At 55.2% G+C, this 12,647-nt stretch overlaps 1 protein-coding gene across 3 annotated transcripts; it reads left to right on the top strand.

The window, feature by feature from the left end:
• The first annotated feature begins 386 nt into the window (after window positions 1-386).
• TBATA (thymus, brain and testes associated) lies at window positions 387-12,406 on the top strand. Of its 3 annotated transcripts, none has more exons than XM_054572417.1 (10): window positions 387-433; window positions 1,751-1,983; window positions 3,913-4,068; window positions 4,944-5,027; window positions 5,114-5,118; window positions 6,451-6,624; window positions 8,512-8,593; window positions 9,396-9,540; window positions 11,157-11,209; window positions 12,270-12,406. In XM_054572417.1, exons 1-10 carry the CDS (start codon window positions 387-389, stop codon window positions 12,350-12,352), a joined length of 1,062 nt encoding a protein of 353 aa, XP_054428392.1. In that variant the 3' UTR covers window positions 12,353-12,406. The 3 variants fall into 3 exon arrangements, with proteins under 3 accessions (XP_054428392.1, XP_054428393.1, XP_054428391.1); XM_054572418.1 differs by having other exon boundaries at window positions 4,947-5,027; XM_054572416.1 differs by lacking the exon at window positions 5,114-5,118 and having other exon boundaries at window positions 4,944-5,023.
• The last annotated feature ends 241 nt before the right edge of the window (window positions 12,407-12,647 follow it).

Raw genomic sequence — 12,647 nt, forward strand, 5'->3', positions numbered from 1 at the left:
CCTTGCCTTAGCATTACATTTGTAAGATTCATCTATGTTGTGCATAGCTGTGGTTCATTTGTACCAGAGTTCATTTATTCATTCTTCTGCCATTGGACATTTGGGTTGTCCTCAGGTTTTCACTAATCTGAACCATTAGTTTGGATAATCTTACCAATAGCCCCACGTGTGCATTCGTAAGAGTTGCTCGTGGGTGTGTAGCTGGGAGAGGAACTGCTGGGTGATACGGTATGCAAATGTTCAATTTTACAAGATACTGTCAATCTTTTTCTCCCAAAGTGTCTGTTCCAGTTTACACCCTCACTGCCGGTCTGTGAGGGGTCCTGATATCCATCTTCAACACTGGCATTAAGTGCACTGATCTTTATTCTGTTAGAAACCGTACAATGGCTACGGAGGTGAGGACCCAATTGGCTGAGCATCCGCTGATGAGGTGAGGCCCCAAAAGCCTACCCTGCCAACCGAGGAGGTAGAGGGGACAAAGTGGCCTCAGGGGAACTCAACAGGCTGAAGAGGGCCCGAGAGAGGCAGTCCTTCCTCACCTTCCACTGCCATCCGCTAGGCCTCCAATGCGTTCTCAGGCCTGAGGTACCTTAGGTCACAGGCGGGACCCCTCTCTGTGCAGGGAGAGGGTGGGGTAGCAGGGGCCAGGGGCACCGAGCACAGGAATTCCAGGGATTTTCAGGGGGTGACTTTGTTAATTGGGGTTAGAGGAGGCCAGCTAACTGTGACTTTCAGAGAAGGTTTACTTTATTTCTTTAAGTCCCAGATCCCTTAGGAGCAAATCAAGGATGGAACAGGAAACTCAGGGGCCTGGTCAACAAAATCCTCACAGGGTCCTGAGGCAGAACACCTTGCTTAGCATATCCAGAGTCCATCTATACTCCTCCAGAGGGACTCCCTCCAGCCAGGGCCACCGGGAGAAGGGAAAGCAGACAGCAAGCAGGCAGGTGGTCCCACCAGGCGCCAGGCGGAGAGCAGCCCACCTTCGGATCCCTGCCGGACGGACCTCGGCCTCTTCCTCCTGGGGCAGAGGCACAGCGTGATCAGGAGAGGGAAAGGGTGCAGGGTGGAGGACAGGGAACCTGAGACGGCTTGTCTCCAGTGACGCGAAGCAAGAGCTTGAAGCTTGCCTGCAGCGTCGCAGCCTTGCGAGCTGCTCCATCAGCTTGGGATCTCCAGGGAGGGGCCCCCATGGAAAAAGATTTGCTGGTGTAGTCTGACCTTGGGGCCTGCTTTGGCCCCCAGTGCTGAGCCTGGGCCAGAACCGCCCCGATGGAATGGGGGGTGTGGGGCGGTTGACAGCCTACAGCTGGCTTCTCCTGGGCTTGGGGAAAGACCTTTGGTGGGGTCAGCCCTCTGGCTCTGGAAGTGTATATAACATGCTTTTGTTCCAGTCCAGGTATTTAGATGAGAAGGTGGGTCTATAGCTTCTCTTTCTGGCTACAGAGATTGTTTCTGCAAGAAAACTGGGGTCCTGAGGAATTCCATCTGAGTTCTCTCAAATGGACCCTAGATCTCTGATAAACCACCTGAGGAAGACAGTCTCCCTGGGACTGGGGATTGTCCCATTTGAGAAGGGATCCCACAGGAGGCCCAGCTTTGAGGCCAGAGGGGTTGTAGAGAAATCCTGGAAACCACGCCTCAGAGTATCTCGGGAATGGACTCTGTACTAAGCCCTGAGCTCTGGGTTTGCCTGGGCACTGCTGCCAGGAGGCTTCATTAGCTTCTTTTTGACCCTCTTCTTCAGTCCAACGGCTGAGCTGAAGGCTGAGAAGTCAGAGCACAGGCCCAGAAGCCACGAGGTCGACAGGCCGCAGAAGGAACTGATGGTCCCAAGGATCGTGGATTTCAAGGTGATCCAAGAAGAATTGAGGACCCCCAAGCCCCAAGCCCCTGGCACCTACCGCTTCGGTCGCCTCAGCCACCACTCCTTCTTCTCCCGGCATCACCCCCACCCACAGCGTGTGACCCACATCCAAGGTAGGGCTGGGTGGCCAGGATGTGGCTGGCAGCAGTAGGACACCTTTAAAACCTAGACAGGGAGGACCCAGGCCCTATTTCTAGGCTGAGGCCCAGAGAGGATGGGGACTTGGCCGGGGTCACAGAGCTGCTTGGCCACTTGCAAGCACTTGGCCGAGCCAAAACCTAACTTGGGCGGCAGGCTTCAAGGGCAGACCCATGTCCCTTCAGGGTTTCCCTTGTTACCGATTCTCTCACCTTACAAATCAGAGAAAGGGATGAATGATCTGCCCCAGAGGGGCACCCAGTTCGCTAACACAGGTCATTTCACCCTTCGGTATCTACCGAGTGTGAACTATGTATGAGTCACTTTTTTAGACTCTGGGAATATGACAAAGAACAAGATAGTCCCTGTCCTCATGGAGCTGACTCTCTCGTGGGGAAGGATAGGAAATAGATCAGGTGTCAGAGCGCGGTGAGTGCCAAGGCTATGGAGGGGAAACCTGACCAATAGCATGACTTTTGAGCAAAGAACTAAAAGAAGAAAGGACACGAATCAACCATATGGCTATCAGGGGTTGGGGGGCGGGGAGAATGTTCCGGCAGAGGGAACAGCAAGTGTGAAGGCCCTGAGGCACGCCTCCTGCCGCTGTTGGAGGGACAGCAAGGAGGCCAATGGGGCTGGAGGAGAGGAAGGAGGAGGAGGAAGGAGATGCTGCAGAGAGGCAATGGGGACCCAGATCATGCGGGCCTTGGAGGTCATGGTAGCCATCGCTAAGCCATCTCACCAAATCAGATAAGAACCACTGGAAAGTTGAGAGCAAAGAACTGTCAAAAGAGATGTTGGCCTCTGTCTGGATGGTGGCTTTAGCCAGGGAGGTAGTCGTGGAAGAGTCAGTGGCCCTGCTCTAGGGATATACAGAAGGAAAAGCCAACAGGACCTGCTGATTGATTAAACAGAGTGTGAGAGGGAGAGAGGAGTCAATATTGAATCCCAGGTTTTTGGCTTGAGTGGCTGGGAAACTGGAGTTGCTTTGGCTGGGACAAAGACCACTGGGACAAAGGTGACTCAGAAGGGGCCACGGAGGATGGGAGGAGTCAGGAGTTTGGTCTGGGACCTAAGAGGTGTAAAATGTGAGATGCCTCTTAGACATCAGGCGGAGGTGCTGAGGAGGCAGTTGGGCCCGGAGTTCAGGGGAAAGATGCAAACATGAGAATGATTCAAGCGCGGACGGTGTGTGGAGTGGCGGGCCTGGATGGGACTGCCCAGGAGACCGCGTGCACACAAGGGGGGAGAGCCTGGGGGCTGAGCCCCGGGACCCCAAGGATAAGAGGTTGAGAGGAGGAGGAAGCAGCCGAGGAGATGAGGAGTGGCTGGCAGGCGTGGGAGGGGTCCGAAAGGAACGTGTTTCAGGAAGAAGACAGTGAGCAACCATTCTGTCCTAATGAGGCTGGCCCTTAGGCTGAAGGGTCCTCGTGTGTAAACTGCCTGTCACCCTCTCCAGGCTGCCTGGCACTCAACACTGCACAGGCTGACAGAGGGCAAAAGGTTTTATCCAGAGTGTTTAGCTAAAACTCACTCTCTGTGGTTTGAGCCCAGGTCCTTCTTGTCACGAACTGCGGCTTTTTGTCTCCACCCCCATGTGTCCTTCGTTAGGCTGCTTATCGCAGTGTTACCTGCAATCATTGCTCTGTCATAGTCATAAGGACATCAGGACCAGGGTCTCAGGAAGGCCAACTTGTTGTGTGACCCTGAGCACATCACTTTGCTGTCTGTTCTAAGTGCCCCTGGGGGTAAGGTCTGGGCGGTTGCAGAGGCCCTGTAGGCTCTCACGCTCTAAGGGCTGTGGGTACTGGAAGAAGGGGGCCCAGCTTTCCCCCTGCCCAGCCTCCTGGAGCTCTTGGAGCCCACCCAGGCCCCCGCTTCCCACAGCCTCTACCCCTTCACAGATCTCACCGGGAAGCCCGTCTGTGTCGTCAGGGATAAGTTCCCTCTGGCTCCCTTGTCTCAAGCCACTCTCTTATCCCACCGTCTGATGGGGATGCCCACCATCTCCGTCCCCGTTGGAGACCCGCAGTCCAATCGGGACCCCCGGCTTTCTTCTGGTGGGTACTCGGGCCACGGACCCTCTACCTTGGGGTTACGCCTCCCTCCAAAAGCTATCCCACCTGCACAGGTGCCTGAGAGAAAAATAGAATCGGTCAGGTACCCCATTTTTTCCCTCATTTCCTCCGCATCTGCATCTACATTTTTTCCCATCCCTAAGGTCCTCAGAAATGTGCCCCTGCTTGGATTTGAGGTGTTTGAGGAGAAATCACAAGCAGAGGACCAGCAGATTTGGGCCACAGTCATGTGACTTAAAGCTATAAACAGGCATGATATTGGAAATACTTAGTACTTGTATTCAAGCACCAGCCATCAGCCCTGCTGCATAACACTGCTGCAGCGCCACCCGGGGCCTCTGCTCTGCTAGGCTTTACCCTTTCTGTTGTGGGGAGGGGTCCTGCGGAAGGAGCTGGGGCAGCCTGCAGGGAGAGAGGCTTGGGAGGCTTGGTTAGTGCTCTGCACCACCCTCTCCAGGAGTTCAATATTTTGGTAACTGGCACTGCATATCGACTGAATCTCAATCTTGGCTTCAGTTGTCTAAAAGAGACAAAGCTGGATTAAACCACTCACATCTTGGCACAAATAGCCAAATGCTCTCTAGCACCTCTCAGTAAAGCCACAGGCTGGGACATCAACAGCACCCCTCCCCCACCCAGCCAACGCATCCACCCTCCTACCCACCAACGGTGTGATACCTAATCCTTCCTCCAAGGGCACCCCCTCTCCTTCCCTTTAAGATGCAGGTAGGAGGCTGGGAGGAGAGAGTGCTCTTCCAGCTACAGCCCTGCCCCCGCCCCCAGCACCTGGTGCCACAGGGACGGCAAGGAGCAGGGCCCCAGACCTCAGTTGCCAGGGTCGTTTCCCCTCCTCCCAGAAGCCTGGAAGAAGGAGTTAAAGGACCTGGCTTCCCAGGTGGTCACCTTCACCAAGGAGAATGAGCTGAAGAACAAAGAGGTGGGTGCAGAACCAAGGAGCTGTCTGGGAGGAGACGAAATGGGTCCAGCCCTTTGTCAGGAAGTCCTTCCCAAGTCTAACCAGCAGAAGAGGAAGTGTCCATTGAGGTGCTGCTGTTGACACTGGGGAGGAGGGACCGACAAATACTGCCAAAGGGAGAGGGCCGTGGTGAGGGCGCAGAGGAGCAGAGAAACATACCCAGGAGGAGAAATCCAAGAGGGATTGCTAGTTCAGAAGTGGCCGGGGGTAGGGTAAAGCACTCTAGTAGAGGCACACAGCACGAAAGCTCAGAAGCTGGAAAATACAAGACATCTTCAGAGAGCAGGGAGCTGAAGTGCAGGGCAATGGGGGAGAAGGTTAGAAGGGGCTGGCTTGGAATGTGGGCAAGACGAGCTTGTTCTAATTTCTGAACTTAATGTAGTGTCTAATCTCATAAAGAGTAGAGGGTCACTGAAGGCTTTCAAACAGGATTGGGGTGGCCTCATGGGTGCTATTTGCTGACTAGTAAAGACAAGTGGAAGGTGCTTAAAGGTAGTAGGAGCCGGTCCTGGGAGAGGCCTGGCCCTTTGTGGATGAGTCTCATCCTGCGCTTGTGTTGCACCACAGAGTTCTCATCTCTGCCCTGCAGCTAACTCACTGAGGCTCTGAGGGCAACTCCACTAAACTGTCTGAGTCAGAGTTTTCTAATCTTTAAGATGGGAAGAAAGATACTACCAGTCTTAACAGGAGTGGCAGAGTCTAGAGGCCCAGGCCTTGTGCCCACAGGCCAGGCTTGGGAGCATTTCCCAGGGCTAAGGAAGGATGCCAGGCTGTGGGGGACAGACCTGGGGGCAGCTGAGCAGGAACTAAGGTAGGTGGTGGGGGCCTCGGCACAGAACGCTGTTTTCAGATCTCTGATGGGCTGGGGGAGAGGCAGCAGGGAGGGCCTGCCCAGGAGGAAGGACCAAGGTGAGTGGGGAGGGCTTGGAGGGAGCAGGTGGGTGGCCGGAGTTCAATGAAGTTTCAGGAGGAAGAGCTTGGGCTACAATGGAAGAGCCCCTGCTGGGCAGAGGGGTCTAGGACAGGGTGGGGCTGGCCTGGTCGACATCCTGGGTCCCTGCAATGCTGTGATGCTGAGGTTCCAGGAGAGGACATGATGGGCTCCCTGGAGACGTGACCCAGCCTCCTCCTATTCTCTTCTCTTCCTCTTCCTCTTCCTCTTCCTCTTCTCTTCTCTTCTCTTCTCTTCTCTTCTCTTCTCTTCTCTCTTCTCTTCTCTTCTCTTCTCTTCTCTTCTCTTCTCTCCTCTCCTCTCCTCTCCTCTCCTCTCCTCTTCTCTTCTCTGTCTTCCCTCTCCTATCTTTCTATCTACCTATCTACCTACCTACCTACCTACCTATCTGTATATCTATTCCACATCCCCACCCCCGGAGCCACTTTTCTTCCAGCAGAAGGAGCCTCAACGGGAGCAGGGGGCAAAGTACTCGGCAGAGACCGGGAGGCTCATCCCTGCTTCCAGCCGAGCGCTCAGCCGCCGCCAGTCCCGCCAGGGCCGAGGGAACTATCCTTCTGGCAGAGATGGAGGAGTCCAGGCCTATGTCCTGCAGGATCAGGAGCTGCTGGTGAGATCCTGGGAAGGTTGGGGGCTGCGACCCTAGAGAGGTGCTAGTCTAAGGACAGAAAAGAGGGTGGCATCGCTCCTAGACTTATAGCGATCCCAGCTAGGACTCCTGTAAACTACTAAGTGTGGACTTTCCCAGAGATACCTGCACTTAAGACTGTAAGACATGAAAACTCCAGACCTGGGAGTCAGGAGCCTAATCCCCTGCTGCTTCCAGGTTTCTGTGTAAGTTTTTCCCTCTTTTTAAAGTCCTTTCTCCTCTTGAGGCCTTAGTTTCATGATTCAGCCACACTGGGAGCATAAAATCATTATCACCAGGTTCTGTTCCAGCTTTGGCACTTGGCAAGTTAATGAAGGGAGCTTCAGTGGTGGAATGAGGAGATGAAATGTGTCCTCGGACCACGCCCTGGTGTGTCGTGCCCTGCAGCCTGCAAGGCTGGTCCCAGCCTAGTCTCTCCATGCTGGGAGAGGCGCCTGGTCTGCGCTATGACAAAGCACAAAACCCACCTCCTCCACATCCAAGTTTCCCCCTCAAGCCCTGAGATGAGTGCACGACTCATCCCAGTAGGGTAAGGCATTGAAAGTCCCTGTTAAAATGCACACGTGCTCTCCAGGAAAGGCCAGACCGTTAGCCAGAATCTCACACCTTCCCTATGACCAGTGCGTTCAAAACAGTCCAATTAAGTGAGCAGAGCAGACAGGGCCCCAGATCCCCATTTCACAGATTGGGAGGCAGGGGCCCTGCCAGGTGACCTTTTGTGGCCCAGGTCCTATAGAAGGAGCAGCATAGCTGGGACTAGAACACAGTACTTTCTCCACCATAGGGCGGCTTCACCTTGCCTGGAAATAGGTTCTCAGGTTCCTTGGGGAGGGTGCACAGGGCAGGTAAGTTGGATGCAGAGGGAACTGAGAAGGACCCTGGGACAGAGCGGGGCGCGGTCACCGCATAGGGTGGGTACCTGGGGGCAAGGGCGGACACCCTAGCAGGCACAGGCCTGGGGGAGCGGCAAGCCCAGGGTCCCCTCTGACCACCACTGGTTCAACTGGCCTCTCCTGAAAGAAGGAACCCCACTTTCCTAGGACCCCAGGTGCTCCACCTCCCATCGTGGGCTCAAACTCCAGCCACCCATAGACACAGCTGCCATCAGCATCGTGGCCTAGGGAGCCCTCGTAGCCCTTTCAAGGCAGAGCTGGATCTTTTCGCAATGATCCTTGACTGGAGAACGCAGGGAGGAAAGGGCCCTGAAGCACCAAAGATGGCAGAGGCCGAGGACACGGCAGCAAGCAAAGCGGGCGTGCTGCTCAGTGGCAGGAAGGAGCCCCGAGCTGAGCAGCGTGCAGAACCAGCTGGCCCCGACACGCGGGCTGCCCACTGGGATCACCCCACCTCTTCCCTAACATCTCCAGACTCTGAATATGGGAACTTCAGGGTGGGCAGGCTCATGGGGTCCCTGAAATCCCCACACCAAGGACTCGGGCATTTGGGACTCGGTGCGTCTCTGAGGAGCTGACTGTCCAGCTCTGACTTTGCCTTCCCAGGGAGGGACTTGGGGGAACCACCAGCCCAAGCAGGGCTCATATATCTGTGTCCACATATCTGATTCTGGGGGTTAGTTCTGCCTCAATCTCCCTGCTAGGTTTCCTCCTCTCTCAAGGCCTCAGATTGCTTAACTGTTCAGTGAGCAATATAAGAATCTCCCTCAGGGCTGTTGGGAGAGCAAGCCCTCTGTAGAGTGCAAAGTCCCGTGCAGAGAGGAGGCAAGGACCATTGAGGGGAGCAGTTTAGCCAAGCATGTGGCTCTGGGAGCCCATTTCGGGGGACAGGTGCCTGCGTTGCCGACTGGAACAGGCCGTCCAGCCCACTGACCCAGGTCTGTCCTGCCCACAGATCTTGGAGCTGCTCTGTCAGATCCTGCAAACAGACTCCTTGAGTGCTATCCAGTTCTGGCTGCTCTACGCTCCTCCCAAGGGTGAGACACAGCCCCATGCCGGGGTCATCCTCGGAGTGGGGGCTGCTGAGGGCCTTGTCTGCTGGTCTGCAGCACTCACATGTCACTCGGCTCTCCGCCCAGGGCCTTCTGCCTCAGTCTCATCTCCTTTTTGGAGCCCAAAACTAACATTTTCCAGCTGGACATCAGCCGCCTCCTCCCATTCCTCAGCCAGGTTTCCACCACCCTGCTCCTCAGAAGGGACCCCTCCTCTGTGCTGACCAGGCCTCGGCACCTGGGAGGGAGAAGTCCAAAGACCAGACTTAGCAGACACGGCCCCTCACCCACCACTGTGGGAAATGCATGCACACAAATGCAAACACACACATGTAAGAACACACATGTACATACGTGTGAGTGTATGAATGGATATACACACATGCACTGGGACGGGGGTAGAGGGCACATCTAAGTGGGAAGGTGAGGAGTGATGAGAGCTGACGGGGAGGCCTTCCTGATGGGAAGAGTGAAGGGGGAGGAAGAGGGGGCAGCTGCCCTATAGGCTTCCCAGGGTGGGCCAGAGCGTGTCGTGGGCAGGTGGGCCAAGAACCAGGTACCCACGAGAAGGTGTGGAAGGGCGTGGCACACAGCACACAAGGGACAGGGAGAAGTGGGATCTCCCCATGGGGCCCCATGGGCAGAATGTGAGACGTTTCGGGAAAGCTGCCCTGGGCAGGATTAGGCAGAAGGGCTGGAGGCCCTGCTTCCTGCGTGTCCAATCTAGGGACTAGACTGGGGCTGGGGTCGTGCCCCTGAGGGCTCTGCTCCCTGGCTCTGCTTACAGAGAAAGACTTGGCACTGGGGCTCCTGCAGGCAGCAGTGGCTCAGCTGTTTCCCCAGGCTCTGGTCTCCATCCCAACAGAAAAACTCCTGAACCAGCTCAAAGAAGTCCAAGAGCCACCTCAAGAAAGGCAGCAGCCACCCTACAGGTGGGCTTCACACCCCTCATTTGCCCCTCTGTTCCAAGAACTGCTCCCTCACATTCAGTACCTGTCCTCCCAGGTGGGGCTAGGGGGGCTCAGAGAAGGGAGCCTGGTACTGGCCGGAGCCTGGGCTGACTGAGCCCGTCCTGGAGGGAGAGGCCAGCCTCTCCCACGGGACCCTCCAGGGCCGCTTGTGCTGCTCAAAGACCCACTCTGCCAGGCAAGACTCCAGCTGCCGGCTGCGGGCATGCCCGAGGGGGTGATCTGTGTCAGTTGTAGCAAGACAGGGCTGGGGAAGCCCCTGCTAGCCCTCCAGAGGCTCTTGGGAAGACACAAGTAGAGAAGGAAAGCTAACACAGGCAGGCAGCTGTACCTCCATGTTAGTATCAAGGGCCCTGGATGGCTGGAGAGAAAGAGATTAATTCCAAGTGGGGAAGGGGAAGGTGAGGGAAGGCCTCACAAAGCAGGTGAGTAAGATCTGACAGCCAGCACTGGAGCCTGCAATATTGAACGCCCATCATATCTGCCTGACGTCACTGGGTGCTTTACATATTTCTAGTCCATACAACCACCCATGGAGGTCCCATCATCTCCATTTAACAGATGAGAAAACTGAGGCACAGAAATGGTTGAACGACTCCAAGTCACCTGGCTAGTCAGCAGAAGAGCTGGGATCAGACTTGGACTTGCCTGACTTACGTGCCTAGCTGTGCTCAGATCCACAGCAGAGCTTATTAAAAGTGAAAATTCCTAGGGAGTCTAAAACAGAAGGTGGGGTGGGAGCGGGGTACACAGGGGTTGTATGTTTTTAACAACCACCCAAATACTTCTGATAGAGCTTGGAGAGCACTGCTGGGTGAGTGGGATTTGAACGAGGAAAGGAGGGGGCAGGGAGTGTCAGGAATGGAAGTCAGGAATGTGCACACCTTAGAGGATGTTAAGTTTTGGGGCAGTTGCAGCGCGATGGGCCTGGGGAGAAACGGGCAGGTGCTTGTGCTCCCTTAGGTTTGTTGACGGTGTGGGTGCTTGCCCTGGCCCTGCACTTGGTTTTCTTTTCCACGTGGGGAGGCCAGGGGAGGCCAGGAGGAAGGCAGCCTTGCTTCACTGAGGCCTTGGTCAAGCCACCTCCCTGTGCGAGCCTCAGTTTCACCTCTCAAAAGCTCCTCTCCCATAGTTGTAGGAAGGAAAACTTACACCTGATGCATAAAAGGGCTTGCTGACGTGTACAGCTGATGCAAGATAATCTACGAGCATTATTCATGCTTATAAGTAATTTATCAGGGAAGCAGGCCTCGTCTTCTCTGTTAAGGGGGAAGACTTCCTGTCTGCGAGGAAGCGAGAGGCCAAGGGAGGGCCTGGGGTAGTGTCAGCACAGCGGCCTCCCTTACAGCTCCCAGGACAGGAGTGCCTCAGTTCCCTGTGGCCACAGCAGGCAATGGAGTCACAGTTGTCAGGGTCCTTCTTGAGGGATGCCAGCCACAGACAGACGCTGGTTCTCAGGGAGGACTGGCTCCTGCCTCTTCCTAGAGAACCTTCCTCACCTCCCCGCCCACCCTGCCGCTCTGCTATGACGCGCTCCAATCTGACCTTCCCAGACCTTCTTTCCTCTGTGTTGGTTATAGCCAGTCCCTGAAGATTTCAAAGACAACACCTCTACCAAAAAGCGAAAAACCAGGTAAGATTCCACATGGCAGGTCACCGGAGGCCTGCCAAGGCCCACCCTGGCTGGATTCCTTGGGGGACTTAAGAATCCTTGGAGATGGGTCTCTGTCCAAAGAAGCCGTTCATCTCACCCATTCATCCATTCACACATTCATTCATTCAGCACTTATTTAGCACCTGTGTGCCAGGCTCTAGGGATCGCTGGGGTAGGATTCAGACAAGTTCCTGCCGTTGTGGAGTTTGCATGCTAGGGGAGAAGTGTGCAGACAACAAATAAAAACCTCTGAGGGGCACACATGCTGTAAGGAAAATAAAGCGGGGTGATGTGATGGACAGTAAGAAGGACTAGCAAGGTGAGGAGAGGGCTCCTTGAACTGAATGACGGGAAGGATTCGGCCCTAAGCAGGCCAAGGGAGGGCCTACAAATAGGAATCCTACCTGCCTGGTGTGTTGGTGAAAGAGTAAGCAGATCAGGGTGACCAGAGGCTTGCGGGTTGGGGATAGTGGTAGGAAATAAGATGAGACAGGTGGACCTGCTGTGTGGTCTCATGCAGAGGACACGGGGGTGCACTGGAGGGTTATGGGCAGGGGTCCCCTGGCTTCTGGGTAGAGTATGGGACTCTTGGGGGCAGAAAGTCAGTGAGGGAGATGAGAGAGGAGGCTGCTGTAGTCACCCTGGTGTTTTAGACCAAGTTTGGGGGGGAGCGGGGCGTGAGGGGAGAGAAGACAGTATCCGCCATGTACTATATTCTCCTCTACTAGACTATAAAGGGTCCTGAGTGGCTGGTGGAGTGCCTGCGTCGAGTAGGCACTTCATAGATATTTATTACCTGGATGTAGAAAGAAGCGGGTGGTGGCGAGGCTCAGAGAAGAGTCCCTCTCCCAGCTACCAGCCGAGCCCAGAGCAGAAGCAGCGTTGACTCAGTCAGGCCTTCACGCGCCTCCCCCTGCTCTTGTACATCTGCCTGGGGCCTTGTGGAGACAGGGGTCTCCCAAGTCTCCCGGGCAGCTCCTAGGTAGGGGCCTGGTCCTTCCTCACCCTCTCCCACCCACTGTGTCTCCCCTTCTCCCAGAGCACATTGGAAAAGCACAAGTTCTGCGGATGCATTCAAACCAGAACGCAGAAGAGAAAACGTCAAGCCCAAAGGCAGAGTGATGAGGAATCTGCGCTGTTCTACCTGCCCTGCTCTAGAGGCAGCCCAGAGTTCACGCTTGTTTTTGCCTCTGCCACCTCAACAGCAATACATACTTTCCTATCACACAGAGTCTATTAAAATAGGGTCTTCCTTTTAAGAGGACAGTTCCACTCTCCTATCAACAGCGGGTCTGTGCTTGGGTTGTTTCTTCCTGGAGAGGGGGGTGAGCTGCATGGAGCGACCCCCAATCCCTTGGAGAATGCCCGGATGCACTGCCCACGTGCAGCTCACCTCGTTCTTTTATCTTCCAGGAAA

Source organism: Pteronotus mesoamericanus, unplaced genomic scaffold (genome assembly GCF_021234165.1).
Source record: "Pteronotus mesoamericanus isolate MK-2021 breed Mesoamerican mustached bat unplaced genomic scaffold, CSHL_Meso_final contig_24, whole genome shotgun sequence".
NCBI classification, from domain to species: Eukaryota; Metazoa; Chordata; class Mammalia; order Chiroptera; family Mormoopidae; genus Pteronotus; species Pteronotus mesoamericanus.

Coding starts and splice junctions, on each gene's coding strand:
- TBATA (XM_054572417.1), top strand. CDS start 387: ATGGCTACGGAGGTGAGGACCCAATTGGCTGAGCATCCGCTGATGAG. Junction 1,984..3,912: donor GCGTGTGACCCACATCCAAG/GTAGGGCTGGGT, acceptor ACCCCTTCACAG/ATCTCACCGGGAAGCCCGTC. Junction 9,541..11,156: donor AGGCAGCAGCCACCCTACAG/GTGGGCTTCACA, acceptor TGTTGGTTATAG/CCAGTCCCTGAAGATTTCAA.